The following is a 17,614-nucleotide window of genomic DNA, read 5'->3' as shown; positions in this document are numbered from 1 at the left end:
AAATTCCCCACCATATGAATGCTGCCCTGATCACATTGATCCCCAAACCAAATAAAGACCCTACACACTGCTCCAACTACCGACCGATATCATTAATAAACACAGACGTCAAAATCATAAGCAAAGCTCTGGCAATAAGATTGGAATCTGTAATCGCATCACTTGTACACCCGGATCAGACTGGCTTCATCAAAGGGAGACAGTCCTCAGAAAACATGCGAAGATTATTTAACATACTTCATCCATACAAAGCCCTGGATACAGAAAAAAAACACCACCCAGCCATCATTGCAACTCTAGATGCAGAAAAGGCATTTGACAGGGTGGGGTCGCCCTTTCTCTTCACCTCCTTAAACCACTTTGGTTTTGGCCCCTACTTTACAAACTGGATTAAGACACTATATAACACACCATCAGCATCAGCAATCACCAACAGAATAATATCCCAATCATTCCACTTAAATAGAGGTACTACGCAAGGATGCCCATTATCACCATTACTATTTGCACTTTTCATTGAACAGCCAGCCATAAGACAGAATGACAGTATTTCAGGTACAAAAACCAATTCACACCACCATAAAATTAGTCTTTACACCGATGACATCTTACTCTATCTAACCAATCCATCAACATCCCTTCATTCAGTCCACAATCTGATCAACAGCTACAGCAGGGTTTCTGGCTACTCCATCAATTGGTCCGAGATTCCTCTTAACCACTTTGACTGGGATGCTGGGGTTGGGGACCTACCCTACCACCGTACAACTCAAACCATTAAATACCTTGGAATCCAAATTTCAACTAATCAAAATGATATATGCAAACTCAATTTTACCCCACTACTACAAAGCATCAAAGAAGACTTGAACAGATGGAACAAACTCCCACTCTCCTTAATCGGCCGCATATCTACTGTCAAAATGAAAATTCTTCCAAAAATCAACTACCTATTTGCCATGACCCCTGTCAACCCGTCCCTTGGCTGGTTCTCCTCTCTGAATGCAATTGTCAATACATTTTATTGGAAAGAAAAGAAATCTAGGATTAAATTAACCACTCTTCAAAAACCAAATTTCTACTACTTTCTTTCCCACCAGCTTCAATATATTCACCACTGGACAAACAACCGTAACTCTGCCTGGCTCGACATTGAACAAACCATCTGCAATAATCTGCCCATTCAACACATTGCTTTCATCGACAAATCAATTAAAACACACCACTGCTTCAAATTTCATACAGTAAACACAGCCCTCACTGCCTGGTGGAAAGCTAATGACATCCTCAACACTCAACTAACTACCTCTGCCCTCACTCCCATCTGGCACAACCCCATGTTCAAAATAAATAACCACCCCATTAACTTCCCCGCATGGAAACAGAGAGGAGTAACCAGCCTGGGGCACCTCTGTTCTGGCAGCTCTCTCATGACCTTCGACCTTCTAAAACAAACACACAACCTACCCAACCACTGTCAGTACCAGTACCTACAGTTGAAAGAGGCCATAAAAAAGACAATTGACTTTAGCAACTTCCATAACCTTGACCCCCCCTTACTATCAAAACTACGTTCACTACAACCCAAAAAATTACTATCACAAATTTATAAATTACTTTCTCACCATGACACCACCATCTCTATACCAGCACATAAATGGATTCAGACTTAGAAATAGAACACAACGACATAGACTGGCACTAACATATGGCTGTGTTATTTTGCGTCATGATCATGGATGCCGCCTGTCTATACAGTACGTGATGTCTGTCCGCACTCCTGAATGTGATTGTATGTGCTGATGTGTGATTATGCTTTATGTGCTGATGTGTGATTATGTTGCTGCTGTGTGACTATGTTTTATGTTTTATGTGCTGCTTCTGTATGTCTCGATTATGTGTTGTCTCTGCATGATTGTACTGATGTTTCACTGTTCTCTCCTATCTTCATTGATTTATCCTGTCTCCTAGCTGTCCTAACGCTCTCCTTTAATCAATGTGCTGTAATATATTGTTTTTTGTTTTTTGTTTTGCTTTTTAGGGTGCCTATTGTCATCTGGCCGGGGACTGCAGCAGGATATTAGCCATGTTGGCTAAAGCTGCCTTTTTTACTGTTATTGATACAGTTGATTAACTGGGATTGTCTTCGACATAATAAACTAATAAACTAAACTAAACTAAACCATATGCAACAATACATTCTCCATGTCACTCAACTTTAAGACTCAACTCATTCAATACAAAATCATACACAGGGTACACATCACCACTCACACAATGCACTATATGGGTTTCACAGATAGCAACACCTGCACATATTGCCCCTCCACAATAGACAACCACATCCATGCATTCTGGCTCTGCCCACTCGTCAGCCGGTTTTGGTCGGGGGTCATGAGAGAGCTGTCGGAGCTCCTCAACTTCAGCATCCCTTTCTCTCCCTACATCGCTCTTTTAGGTGATCTCTCCTCTCTCACTGTACCACAACATCTCCAAACTTTCATTCCCATAGCACTCATTGTAGCCAAGAAAACGATTTTACTCAACTGGAAAGACAGATCCAAAACTCTCAACCCAGCATTGGCTTAATCTATTAACCGACCATGCAAATCTGGAACAGCTTACATCATCAATAAAAGACAATATGATGGCTTTCAATAACCCCCCCCCCCCCCCATAATAAATTATGGCTTCTTTCTTATCTTTTCCCCCTTTCCCTTTTGCATTTTCTTTTTCATTTTAAATTTATTTTATTGTGTGTGAACCCAGCAGGTGTGTAGTACAAAATCTGACTGGGTCTGGTCCAGGGGTTTTCCCGAGTCTGACACAGGGGCTGCAGTCTAGTAGTCTTTTTCTCTTAGGAAGGTTCCTAACTGAAGAAGTGACCTGGAGCTCCAGTGATTCGTTTTATAGCTCTACTGTACCTATTTGCATAATTAACAATTACTTGTAGTTTCTCCAGCGCAGACGCACGTCAATCACTGGTGCTGATCATCAGCTGTCAATCATCAGCAGCATTATAATGACGTAGCTTAGTGAAAGTCCGGTCAGATTCTCTGAGCACCCCGGCCGTCTTTTCCTAAATCCTTTTGAGTTCTCCTATTGCCTTTCCTTAACCCCGTGACGTTTTCCCCCGAGGTCAAGGAATAGGAGTTAGGACCTTATTTTTTGACTATTCCACTATAGCCTGGGTCATCCCTCGGACAAAACCTGGATCCCACAGACACTCAACAGTTGAGCCACAGACATCACAAAGGTCTGTCCCATAGAAGATAGAGGAGTGGACGTATGGTGATGTCACCCATTGACAGTATGTTAAGAAGCCTTGTGTTCAGCATTTTGGCCGATGCCATCTTGGAATTTTTCAGTGAAGAGGTGTACTGTGGTCTAAGTATGCTGGAGGTGGGGTCTGACTTTGGTTCTGTATGTCTCGTATTTGAAATAAAGTCATGGTTCTTAAATTTGGGCAAGCGGCAACTTCCTGTTCTGGAAAGTGAAGCCAGTGCCTTAAACTTGCATTCCCTCTGCTGGCCATCAGGGGGCGACTCCTTGTAAAAAGAAAAAGTGCTGCAGCATTCTGGACCAGCTTGAGAAATCTAAGTGATTTATTGAAACAACCTGATTATAAGGAATTGTAATAATCCAGCCTTCAGGTCACAAATACAGACAAGATGGGCTGGATTTAGCAATGTTACGCAGGCAAAGGCGGCTGTCCTTGTAGATGAATAGACCAGAAAGCAGGGGATGCTTTAGGGGGCGGGGCTACCTTATGATTGACAGGTTGCTACTACGCTACCAATGCAGTTAGCTACTAAGATGACTTTAACACTTAACTGTAAAGTTAACCTTGAATAATGAAGCTAACTTTGTTAGTAGCTTCACATCAGAATCCAGATGGATCCAGATCCAGTAAGGTTGCTGCTCTGCTGCTTGTGTTAACCCGTTGCTGCTTGTGCTCACGGGTGCTCCTCCACAGTCCAAATACGGTCACTTCCTTCACTGGTTGCAAAAATTACAAGTTGGTGACGGCCAAAAGGCCAAACTCAAGGCTTCAAAAGAACCATAGTCCACAAACCAGTGGGTGATTTTACCGTAACTACGTCTTCTTCTTACATAGAGTCTATGGATTTAGGTGATAAATAGAACAACTTGACGTAGGGCCCCACTAGTGACCAGAATGTGAAAAAAGCACAACTACGTTGTTACCTGGTATGAATGAGCATCTCATAATGCTGTTAGAGGAGATGGAGACTGCTGCGTTTATGAGCATCAGTTCACTTTCCTAATTTAACTACCTTGGATCATTGTTCACGTACACAAGTAGGACGTTGGGGTGTGGGAAGATGTGTAGCAGTGAGAGAGTGATTGCTCGTTTCCTCTGAGGCCTCCATGTTTGGGAGGAAGTGATAAGCTCGTGGGGGAAATGGTTCTGTGTGATGACGGGATGATAAACGGGACGCAGCAGAAATACCACATTCTGACAATGGTGGGGCAAACAGAGCACAAATCTTTCCTGTCCCTCAGACAAAACATCAAATCCTCTTTTTACAATGTCATTAACACAATGTCAATATTTCTGCCAGAAACACAAGGTGAGTCATTGAAGAGACATGAAGCATCCTGTCTGTGAATTAAACTCACACACTGCTGTCAGTTTATTTCTATAGTAGCAGATAAGAAAGCTTACACATTGTGATAACTGTATATTTTAATACAACCCAAGTGAGAAACTAATAATAACCTGTCAGCTTCAGGTTCTGAAAAATGAAGCTAAAGTACCTTAAACTTGCATTCTCTCTCCTGGCCATCAGGGGGTGACTCCTCTGGTTGCAAAAAGAAGACTTGTTGTATGGAAGTCTATGAAAAATGGTCCTACTTCTCTCTTGATGTATTATCTCAGTAAACATTTTAAACAGTTTATGGTCTCAATCTCTAGTTTCAAGTCTTTGTCAATCCAGTTCATTTAGTACATTATGATCCTATTTAATTTGCAGTTCAAAAAAGATAATAAATGCTAGTATCTGTTAGTTCAATACTCAGCATGTCGCAAAATGTTTAAAATCACAATAAAATTGTATTGTGACTGAAGTATTGTGATAATATCGTACCGTGGAACTTCTGGGGATTAACACCTCAGCAAACTGGTAGGGGTGGGGTATTTATGTTGTCATAACCTAACGTTAGTTTGTTGCCTAAACCTAACGTTGGTTTTGTTGTCTAAACCTGTCAGGCTTGGGCAAGGAGGGAGGACTCAGATGCAGGGCAGAGGCAGTATTCAGGCTTTTATTCTAAAAAAGTGTAAAAAAAAAAAAAAAAAAACAAAACACAACTTGGATACAAACTTAAACAACGCTAATCAGGATTAAAAAAAGGTACAAACAAAAGATCGCTCCACAGGGAGTAAAAACCAGGCTACAGACATAAAACTACAAACAACAGAACGCAAAAATACTTGACTTAGCTTGGCATGAGACGAGAGATGAAAGACGAAACGCACTGGCACAAGACAAGGGAGATGCAGACTTAAATACACAGAGGGATAATGGGCAACAGGTGAAAACAATCAGGGATGACGTCAGACTGGGGACACATGAGGAAGGAAACCTGAAACGAGGGAGTTACTCTTTCAAAATAAAACAGGAAGTCCACAAGACAAAAACCAAGACAAGACAAACCTCACGTGCATGACAAAACCTAACGTTGGTTTTGTTTTCTAAACCTAACTTTGGTTTGTTGTCTAAAGCTAGCTATCGGTTTTGCAGCATAATGTCGTCCGACATGGTGCAGGCACGAACAACACTTCCAATTCAAAGGTATTAGTTTGAAAGCCGTGCTGAGCAACTTGAAAAACATGGAAAATGCACGCCCATGTACATGAATCACTCGATTAAAGTTGGGTAACTATTTCACAATCTGCTGTGTGACGACAGCGTTGAAATACAACATCTCATGTGTGTTGTCTGTTCTGTCTATCACATTTATATTATAGCCTGTAATAACTCCAAATGTTGTACTGAGCTGGGTAAGATAGCAAACAATACTTATTATAATACTTCAACTGGATCTGCATGTCTTTCAGCTTTAGACACTGCAGATACTTTCTCTGGTTCGTGAGCCTTACGTTTGATATAACTTATCTCCAAAATACTAACAGCTACTTAGTGACTGCCTTTGACAACCATCTCAGTGCCTGGAGGTGCTTTCTGTTTTTGTTAGGATGAATGTTGTTGTTGTGTTTGTTCAGTGGGAAAATGTCACAATCTTTAACCTCAATCTCCTAAAAGTCTGGAGCACTCGAGGCCTTGGCCCCAAGAGGCACACTGAGTTTTGATGATACGATAAAGATCAAGCGTTCTAATCATCTGTGTTTGTGAGAGATCGCCAGGAAAAACAATCAGCGCTTCGAATGTCGCCCCTTTGAAATTTGTATTTGGAGAGAGATGATGGACTCTCCCTGGTTATCTCAGTCTGTGGTCAGTGTTACAGTGGCAGGATGTTGACTTCCACAGCTGCTGTGTTCAGAGCTTCCATTGTTTCCCAGGTGTCAGTAAGAGTAACCTGCTCAGACAAACGTTTTAGTTTACCGAATCATGACCACACCCTACGTGATAAGATTCCCAGTAGGGTTTTTAAGGCCAGCAAGTCCTGTAGGAGCTTTGACAATTGATTAATTAAGCTAACATTTGGAATTGACATAAAGCTGCTGCATTCAATATTCAGAGCTTTGATATAGCAGAGACAGGTCTCTATTTCTATTTGAGCAAAACAGACTACCAGTAGAATTAATAAAATCAAGATTTTGTGTCTATTGGAACCTATAAAATACTAGGTTCATTTATTGAAAAACTCTCCTCTTTGGCTCCGCAGCTGCCATGTTACTGTAAACAACGTTAGCCGTTGTTAAACGCTAGTTGACGTGCCGCTTGCCACTATCGCACGCTTGGTGGGCTGCCACTGGGAGGATGATTGACAGGCGCTCTCCTTCATACAATCACGCGCACACTTGGCAGCACCTGCTTGGCGAGCTTTCACAGCTGTCCTGTCGGCTCCCGGATTTCAAAACCCCAACATGGCGGCTCGTTTGGAAACGTTCTTATTTTACACAAAAAGTTCACCAAAACGTGTTTCTGAAAGATTTTCGAAAACTTGCAGGAGGCTCGCCGCGACGCGAAGGCATTGCATGGGTTCTTACATACCTTAAATCCTCTAATATATACAATGGGAAGCATGGAAATAAGACTGCCTTTGGACACGTACCTTCAGCCAAAATCTCACGCCGCCGTTTTCCTGTTTTGGAGTACTGGCACGAGACTAGCGCCACCCGCTGTTAAGGAGGCCTATTGTATCTCGCGCAAGCGCAGAACGTACACGCTGCTGTGCTGTCGGAAGCACGTCGAAGCGGTGTGTACAACGCAACTTTTCTGCCGAACGGGTCAGACGAGAGGCAACAGAGTGGGCGGAGAGTGGTCGGATAAGGCAGTTGGACGTCTGGGCGGTGTGTGGGGGCCTTAAGAGGGGGAGCGGAGTGATGATATTACTGCGCCGACGTCGAAGTGCTTCCAGTTGTTATTCCGCCATACTATATAGTTATCCTTGTTATCCGCTTAGAAAAATTGGCATGTTTCATTTTGTGTAACCAAACTTGGGTCGTGTAACTACTCACGTAACCATATTTAAATAGGGACAACGTGGAAGTGCTTGGTCGCTTCTAACTTCACCCCCCTTTGGATCCTAAGGAATATACTGGGACAAGCTACATGCTAGCAAATTAGCGCTGCGCGGAGTGCGCGCAAGAGCCATTGGGCCCTAGTTTCGTTGCGCATGGCGGCGCAGGGTGGTGGAGCCGGCGCAATGCTAGTTTCGAGCCTTGCGCACCGTCAGTTTGGCAGTTTGGGGGATCGCCTGCGCCAAGATGGGTGTGGCGGCGCAGCAGGGGGAGGCGTCACAGATTCAGCTTGGCGGTTCCTTGGCGGAAGTTTCGTGGCAAAAAGCCTCGCCGAGACTGCGCTGAAAGCTCGCCAGCTCCAACCTGGTCTACTTTCGGCGCAAGGCGTAAATAAAGTCCATTCATTCAATGCGAAACACAGCTGGCGGAGTGGAAGTTTGGCTGATGGCGCGCAGTGCGCACACGTCACCGAGACCTCACAGGCAGGTTTCCACAGTTCCAGGCACATTTAAATGCAATAAATAATCACAACAAACACTATTTAATGCAACTAATTGAATCAACACGTGAATTTATATCTATATAGATTGTCACGTCACATCTGACGTCAGATCAAAGGCCGATGGCAAGCGTAACGGAAACTCAGCCTCTTGGACCAAAACATCTCCCTCTCTCTCCCCTGTTTTTTATAATATCGGCATTGTTATTATTATGATACGCGCGCACAGCGCATGATGCGCGTGGTGGGAGCAGCGGCGCTGCTTCTGTCATCGGGTTGTCAAGTGACGGAACTTGCACTGAACCTCCCCTAACGCATTAAAGGAGAGGAGAGGAGCTCATTTGATTGGTGAAGATCTGAATCGGCTGTATTAATCCCAGTCCACGCCTCGTCTCCTCCTCGTCTCCTCCTCGTCTCCCACTCACGCCTTCTTCTCCTCCCTCTTTCCCGCTTGCGCAGGTGGGCGAGACGGGAGGTGTGCCTGCGCGAGCCTGCGCGGTGCACGAAACTTGCAAAGTCCAGGCGGACACACCCCGTCGGCGCGGCGCAGGTGCGCTGAAAGCTGACTGCGCCTGGTCTACGAAACTAGGGCCCATTGAGTGCACGCACAATGGGCTCACAGAGGAGAGGGAGGTATGTATCACCTCGTCTAAGATCAGAGCAGAACATAGTTCAGTATGGAAATGCGGTGGTGTTTTCCTTTAACTAAGTGTTTTTTTAACACAAGTGTTAAACCATCCTTAACTCCAGTGTAAATCCACCACATTCACTGCATTAAAGTGATGGTTCGGAGTAAAATGCACCCTGGGCAATTTCCACCATGACATCCAGCCAAACACCCCCTCGGAAGCATTTTTTAGCGATGGTCAGCATTGGTCAAGATAGGGTGATCAGCCGAATGGCTTAGTAATAGCACGATGGTGTATAGTGTATATCTCGTAAATTTCCCCACTAATAATGCATGGAATGTTACCAAACTTCTTCACCAACAAAGAAGAAGAAGCTGTTACCCAGCTTCTTCTTCTTTGTTGGTGTTTAATGGCAGTCGGCGTTTACCCAGCTGTTTCCGTGTTGCAAGTTTCACGCCTGAGTATGAAAAAGTTTCGCTGATTTTTTATAAATGCTTGTATTATCATGTCAACACTTGTCGACCTGATAATAGAAGCATTTATAAAAAAAACAAAACTTTTTCATACTCTCACGTGAAAGAAGCTGGGTAAACACGGAAGTGCCGTCTACGCAACAGCGGTAGCTTTGGCAGTAGAAGCTATCAGGCAAGTGTTCTTTTAAATAAACTCCTGATGTACAAACTTTAAAATGCCTCGTTTTGTGAGTACAGACCCTATGTGTACTACTGCAGAAGTTAGGTAACATTCCATGCATTATTAGTGGGGAAATTTACGAGATATACACCATGTACCATCGCGCTAGTACTAAGCCATTCGGCTGATAGCCCTATCTTGACCAATGCTGACCATCGCTAAAAATGCTTCCGAGGGGGTGTTTGGCTACTGGATGTCATGGTGGAAATTACATAGGGTGCATTTCACTCCGAACCATCACTTTAACTTCTGTATTGAATCGCGCCTCTCAGACAGCTGTTAGACTCATTGCTTCTCACAGACAGAACGTGAACGTCAGCTGTGCTCTGCCGCTCTCCTTGCTGCCTTCAAGGACCTCCGGGCGTTCCTGTATCCCTGTTATGTAGAACTGGGCCGTGTTCTATATCTGGCTGCTTGAGGCCGTTATAAGAAAGGCTGCTGGAAGTGTAAAGATGAATTATTGACAGGGGCTCCAATGGAAGTCACAGATATACAGGCTCAGTATGAGGGCGGCACCACCCCTCTGCGTGTGTGTGTGTGTGTGTGTGTGTGTGTGAGAGAGAGAGAGAGAGAGAGAGAGAGAGAGAGAGAGAGAGAGAGAGAGAGAGAGAGGAACGGAGGGACGGAGGGGGAGTCTCCTCGCCAACAGCGCGTCATTTTTAGCTCCGCAGCGTGTTGATGTCTGAGTTGTGTCCGGAGCAGAGGGGACCTCGGCCGGTGTCTTTGAAGGAGTGGAGCGGCCTGGTTGTTGTAGCGGGGACAGGACGCTGAGTGGACGGCGTGGAGGAGGCGATGGTTCCGTCCGCAGGATGGACCGGAAGAACGTGGTGCCCGGGTCCGTGCCCTGTTGGCTTTTACTGGCCCTTTGTGCGTGTGCAGAGGTAAGTCAGCAGCAACTCTCAGCCGATATAAAGGTGATATTACGAGCTGTCACCGAGCCTGGACCTGGACCGGGCTTCGTCACGTTGTCATGTCACCGGGCTGAGAACTGGGGCACCTTATGGACCAGCAATCTCCTAAATAACTTTTAGTTCATGATAGGGAAATATGAGAAAACAATCTGAGACACAAACTGTTTCTGAACACTTACTGATTTCCACAGATCATTTAAACTATGATTAACAAGCCAACAAATATATTAATATCAAATCAAGTAAGATGGTTTTCATTAGTCCCATGGTGGGGAAACGTCCAGAATGACTGCAACAACAGTAAAACAACAACAATCAATAGAATACATAATGAAGTAAACAATAATATATATCATTTATATTCGATTGAATATAAAATATATAATAAAAACCAAATATAATTGTTCACATTATCGCACATAAAAAAAGGAAATATGGAATGTTGATTTTGCACAATGATGTACATTGTTATGATGCCACAATTAATAAAGTAAGTAAAATGGGATAGCAAAATAGAGTAACTATAATATCTTTAATAGTCCCACATTAACAGAATTACAGCAGCAAAGAGGAACAACAGGCAACAGTACAAAATAACAAACAATTATAGGTGTATATATAATATATATCTATATAATAATATATAGAATCAACAATGTATAATAAAGAAGTAAACTAAATATAATCTGAGAAAGACTGGTTAAATTCGCATTATCGCACATATGAAATATGAAATGTTGGTATTGCACATGAATGAATAACTTGTCAGTGTTTGGTTGTGCGGTCTACTGGTGCATTGCTGCTGTGACTGTGCAGTCTGACATTATTATCAAGTACATAAAAAGATGCCATGTGCATTTGTAATCTGTGCCTGTGTGTCTAATGTGCACTATACACTCTACCTGATACTGATCTGTGTGTGTGAATGACACTGACCTTATAGGAACCTTCAGGAGAATTTATAATGAATTAACAGCTCATCGTCTGGGACAATGTCCACTTCATTAATACGGTGTCCCAGACTTTAAACTCTTTCAATCTTCACACAGCGTCACAGAGAATAGAAGTCCCCTGTGGAAACCAGAGCTGGTAATACAATCAATTCTATTAATTATATTAGCAGGAGCAATAGAAAGCTGTGTGCAGACAAGAGGACACTCATCAGCTAATCTCCTTAAACGCTCAGTTAACAACATATTGAGGCTGTTGATTTGTTTTCCTCACAGTTGAGTTTTCGGTGCTCTAGCATCTATTTCATGTGGATTAAACTGCCAAAAATCCTCTGCAGAGTCAGATATTTGACTGGTTTGTTGTTGCATCAGATGCTCCTAATTGTAGTAATAAGAATCATAGTTTAAAACATGTCTGTACCACGCCCTCTCCAGAAGAACAGCAGACAGAAGGGAGACGCTGTATTGAAACTGAGTGGCCCCTGAATACAACACAGAACACACACATGTGATAGTTCTAAGCACAACTGCTGTAGATGACCGTGTGTACAATACAATGTAGGTGTTGAGGTTGTTCGCATGAATAAACAGTGTAGGAAATTCATATTCATTGTTTCACATTATTAGACAATGGTGACTGGGCGGTAATCATTCCTGCACATTTTTACCCAGGGTGCATTTAAACAGCTTCATATTCAAGCAGTTTAAGATGATTCAGCACTGGACTGCAGACAAAACATGTCCAAACGCCACAGTTGGTCTTTTCATTCCACTGTGTTTGCTTCATATTATCAGCAGGTCAAAGTCTACTCTGATTCATATCACATCAATGAAACACTTTCACAGAGCTCGTTTGATTCCTGAAACCATAAAATCCTGATCCCATCCGGTGGGACCCAGGGATCTCTGCAGACACCACTGCTGCTCTGCTTGAAAAGACAAACCACAAGCATATCAGACGTATTTACCCTGTTGACGTCTACTTTTTGACAGATCCTCTATGGATCATCGTGCAGGCTGTCATTCACTGCTTATAGCTGGTGTTTACCTACAAGGATTAATGCACATTACTCGTTTTTAACCCGGGTAATCAATTTGTATGCAATCCATGTTATTTTGAACCATAAAGAGCAACAAAGGCCACACCAGGAGGAGGTGGATGAGTGATGTCTAAAAACACTAGACTTTCACTCAGGAGACCACTGTTCATGTCCCAGAAGTCAAAGTTGAATTATCTATCATGCAACTTCTGGACGTTAAGTGGCAGTCGGTAAGATTTGAGATGCGTTGCTTCTAGCGGCCTCTTTGGTGGTCGATGGAACTGCAGGTGAGCCTCTGGGACCTGCGGTATTTTGTGGTATTTTGCTTAGGAAGCTTCCTAACTGAAGAACTGAAGAAGTGACCCAGAAGTAAACAAGTGGCTGCCATGATAAGAGCCGTTCAGATTCTCTAAATGCAAAGGAAAGGAGCTCCAATGATTCACACTCCTTCACTGCTGACCATCATTATGTGTAGTATATACCAAATATATTCTTGCACTCTCCATCTGCCTCATAAACAAAGAAGAGGTGAATCTGAGTTCAAAATGAGACCAAACTTTTTCATGGATGTCATTTTTTGAGCCACGACAAAGGCCTTAATATGACCCTCATCAGATTAGTAAATTGCTACTGAAGCAGTTGTTGATCACTTGCTGCTCCTACAGACTGGCTGAGAGAAAATGGTGAATCACCTCAATCACAAGGGGTCCTTGGGCAAACGGTCATAAATGAGTACAATAAATATTAGACTGACGGGTCCAGTACTATGAGAGGTTAGCCGTGGACGGACAGACAGGTACACACACACACACATAGGACCAAACACAATATCTCCCACCAAACGCAAAAATATTTTCACACCAAACGCGAAACACATGCCCGCGTTACTTGTGTGAGTTTGGCTGCAGGATCCATCCATCCATTTTCTACCGCTTATCCTGTATTCAGGGTCGCGGGGGGGCTGGAGCCGATCCCAGCTGTCATTGGGCGAAGGCAGGGTACACCCTGGACAGGACGCCAGTCTATCGCAGGGCAAACATGTAGAGACAGACAACCATTCACACTCACATTCACACCTACGGGCAATTTAGAGTCACCAATGAACCTATCCCCATGCATGTCTTTGGACTGTGGGAGGAAGCCGGAGAACCCGGAGAGAACCCACGCTTACACGGGGAGAACATGCCAACTCCACACAGAAGGAACCCGGGCTGACCCGGGAATCGAACCCAGGACCCTCTTGCTGTGAGTCGAGAGTGCTACCCACTACACCACCGTGCAGCCCTGGCTGCAGGATCATTTTTGTTTATTCACGGGATCATTTGTGTTAATCTGCGTCACTTGTGCTAAACGGCTTACCTCCATGTAAATACTAACAAGGTTTCATCCATCATGGCTGAAATCACCACTGTTGCTGCTTTGTACATGTTGAAGTCCCAGATCCACCAGGAAACCAAACACAGTCCTGTCTGAGTTCATGACATCATCCAGAGGTGCTCGTGAATTTCACTAAGCTGGATTCACTGGATCTAGCAAGACACATCAGCTGGTTTACTACAGCTGGATGAACCAGAATAAACTATTTATCTGTGATTTAATATCAATAACCAGATGGAAAGATACTGAAATAATAATAATGATGGTGATCAGTAGAAAGTATGAAGACATGCTTTGTTAGGTCTGTCTGTAAGACCACAAGCTAACTACTTTTAAAATGCGTGTTTTCTGAATGGAGTCTAGATTGATGGATGCTAGGCTATGCTAACATAGTATCTGCGCCATCAACACTCCAAATAAGGTCATCTGGACATAAATACAGCAGAGACCTTGTTGTTTGGACCACAGAAAATCTCTGGTTTCTCCACGTCTGGTCTGGTCTCTGGACTAATGTGAGCTACTATCGTAGACCTCTGGGGGACCACAGACATTCTCTGGTTTCTCCACATAGTCTGGTCTTGTCTCTGGACTAATGTGAGCTACTATCTAGACCTCTGGGGGACCGCAGACAGTCTCTGGTTCCTCCACATAGTCTGGTCTGGTCTCTGGACTAATGTGAGCTACTATCTTAGACCTCTGAGGGACCACAGACCGTCTCTGGTTCCTCCACATAGTCTGGTCTGGTCTCTGGACTAATGTGAGCTACTATCTAGACCTCTGGTGGACCACAGACAGTCTCTGGTTTCTCCACATAGTCTGGTCTGGTCTCTGGATTAATATGAGCCACTATCGTGGACCTCTGGGGGACCACAGACAGTCTCTGGTTTCTACACATAGTCTGGTCTGGTCTCTGGACTAATGTGAGCTACTATCTAGACCTCTGGTGGACCACAGACAGTCTCTGGTTTCTCCACATAGTCTGGTCTGGTCTCTGGATTAATATGAGCCACTATCGTGGACCTCTGGGGGACCACAGACAGTCTCTGTTTTCTCCACATAGTCTGGTCTGGTCTCTGGACTAATATGAGCTACTATCGTGGACCTCTTGGGGACCACAGACAGTCTCTGGTTTATCAACATAGTCTGGTCTCTGGACTAATGTGAGCTACTATCATAGACCTCTGGGGGACCACAGACAGTCTCTGGTTTCTCCACATAGTCTGGTCTGGTCTCTGGATTAATATGAGCTACTATCGTGGACCTCTTGGGGACCACAGACAGTCTCTGGTTTATCAACATAGTCTGGTCTCTGGACTAATGTGAGCTACTATCATAGACCTCTGGGGGACCACAGACAGTCTCTGGTTTCTCCACATAGTCTGGTCTGGTCTCTGGACTAATGTGAGCTACTATCATAGACCTCTGGGGGACCACAGACAGTATCTGGTTTCCACACATATTTCACATCCATCCACATCTTCCCATTGCTATGAACACAGCATCACGCCTGACGTAGATAACAAACTCAATATGGGTTTTATCTTTGTCACATGTGCAGGCATAGACATTGAAAGTTTGGAGCTTTGAGGACTGGTATTGTGACAATCAACACAAGTTATTCAGTATATTACACAAACTCAAACTGACTGCAGTTTGTCGGTTCCAAACATAACGACAAGGAAACTTTTCATATGGGAAAAGTTGGCTCTGTGACATGAAAGCATATAGAAGTGGTCCCATGTGTTTGCTGCGTGTTGACTTCTCTGCATGTTGTATTTCTTCACAGCTCACTGAAGGTGGCCACTTGGATATGGTGCAGAGTGCAGGTAAAGTCCATCATACAGTCTTTATTAAAGAGTAACTAAACCCTGAAACCCCTTAATTCAGCTGGAAACAAATGCCCCCTATATAAATATATATAGATAACAGCGAAATTTAATATATATATCTATATATATATATTCAATTTTGCTGTTATCTGATCTGGAGCCAGGTGACACATGGAGGCAGCTTTATTCATTAATCACCATCGCTACCACGTTAGCAATGCAATTAACTACTAAGATTACTTGAACACTTAGCTCTAAAGGTTGAATTATGTTACGTTAAGTTAACTTTGTTAACATGAAGCCAGATGGGTCCAGATCCAGTAGGGTTGCTGCTCAGCGTGCCGCTCTGCCGCTTGTGTTCCGCAGTCCAAATATGGTCACTTCCTTCACTGGAAGCAAAAATTCCTAGATGGCTACGTCCAAAATGCTGAGCTTGCTGCTTCAAAACCGTAGTCCACAAACCAATGGGTGACGTCACTATGACTAAGTCAACTACTTATATTCAGTGCATGGAACTAGGAGCTAGCTAAGTAGCCAGCCTCTAAATGCTGCATCCACACTCTGTCATCACAGTGTAGGAAAGCACATTCCTATCAGCAGATTTTAAGTTAATAACACCAGATATTCCAGATGTTAGAATGTTCTGATATCCACGGTAACGAGAGAAAAGCTGTGATTGTCATGACACGCTGATTATGGAAAACGAGTCAATGATAAACATGACTCGACATGTCTCTACCACCTTCACATGCTGATACTTTTCTTTTTCACCTTCTCGAGACATGTTTTGAATTTCCAGGGGAGAGGCACTTCTAACCATAACTCTAAGGTTTAGTTCATATTTAATGTGTGCTCTCTTGACTCCCTGTTATTGTAGTACAGCTTAAATCCCCATCACTTCTGGTTCCAAGTTGAATGTTGGAGTGTGAGAAACAATAAAGCTGAATGGAAATGTGTGTTGCGATTGTTCTGAAACGTATTTTCCAAAACACGATGGTGAAGGTGGATCATTTGTGTCTGTGCATACATTTAGACAGACCTGAGACTGCAGTAGACACATACTCTCCAGACAGCCATATAGTCACTACTAATCTACCTCAGCAGACAGTCTCATATGGTCTGCAGCTGACAGCGTCTCTACAGAACCTCTCCGTTTCCTCCTCAGCTGTGTGCTCTCCAGTCACAGCATGTTTATGTGCAGTAAACCAGGTTACTGTGTGAACCGTCCCAGCAGCAGTTAAACCACTGGAGTCAGTCTGTACATTACCTGATTCTCATGCTTCACCGCTAATGGGAAAAAGGCCTTAATGTCTCTCAGATTTTCCCACTGGGGAATGTATTTTAATGCCTGGCAGGTGTGTTGCAGTCTACAAGAATCTACATGCGCCAGATGTCGAGTGACTGACTGTAGGATTGTGGGTAAATCAGGGATTGTTTTGTGTGAACTTGTCTCACAGCGTTTACCCAAGATGCACTTTTATAGATCTGTTTTACAGTCGGCAGAGTTTCTGGTTGCAATTAAGTGTCTTCTCTGCATTTCTGCATTGTCTTGTTAAACTACCATCTGTTCACCAGATGAAGGTGTCAAGTTTGGCATGGACTGCAGCCTCATAGGACTGGTTTCTGGCAGTTGATCCAGGGTAACAGAGCCTTTTCTTGCTATAAGCGGACTATGTGGTTGCATAGGGCCCCCTCAGCCACTAGGGGGGCCCCAAGCTGCAAGTCTTTTTGGGGGTGCCTCATTGTTTATACCCTTTTTTATTATTTTCTGTAGGTTTAACTTGGGATGTTTAATTTGAATTTGCTGCTGCGAACCAGTGTAGCATTAAAGAATGACAGAATAAGCAAGCTAGCTACCAAACCAGCTGTGTGCTAGTTAGCTAGCTAGCTTGCTAATTCCACTGCTTTAATGTTGCACTTGTTAAAGAAAATTGTTACATTTGATGCATTTATTCTGTCTCTCTGCTTCCTAACATTACGACTCCACTGGTAGTCGTTACTGCAGGACTCTCAAGTTTTT

General features: G+C 43.6%; 1 protein-coding gene across 6 annotated transcripts in view; it reads left to right on the top strand.

Moving 5' to 3' along the window:
* The first annotated feature begins 10,145 nt into the window (after positions 1–10,145).
* Positions 10,146–17,614, top strand: part of LOC311021191 (neurotrypsin) — a 30,201-nt gene continuing 22,732 nt past the window's right edge. For 5 of the 6 annotated variants that reach the window (XR_014597985.1, XR_014597986.1, XR_014597987.1 and 2 more), the window contains exons 1-2: positions 10,146–10,368; positions 15,552–15,591. Coding sequence is in view for 1 of the 6 variants with exons in the window: in XM_084021617.1 (XP_083877743.1) it covers positions 10,297–10,368; positions 15,552–15,591 (112 nt within the window). In the remaining 5 variants the exon portion in view is untranslated. The remainder of the gene's footprint in view (positions 10,369–15,551; positions 15,592–17,614) is intronic. The other variant, XM_084021618.1, reaches the window with a different exon arrangement.

Source organism: Eutrigla gurnardus, assembly GCF_963514095.1.
Source record: "Eutrigla gurnardus genome assembly, chromosome: 11".
Lineage (NCBI taxonomy): Eukaryota > Metazoa > Chordata > Actinopteri > Perciformes > Triglidae > Eutrigla > Eutrigla gurnardus.
The sequence above is the reverse complement of the archived record's forward strand: the minus strand, read 5'-3'. Positions and strand labels throughout refer to the sequence as shown.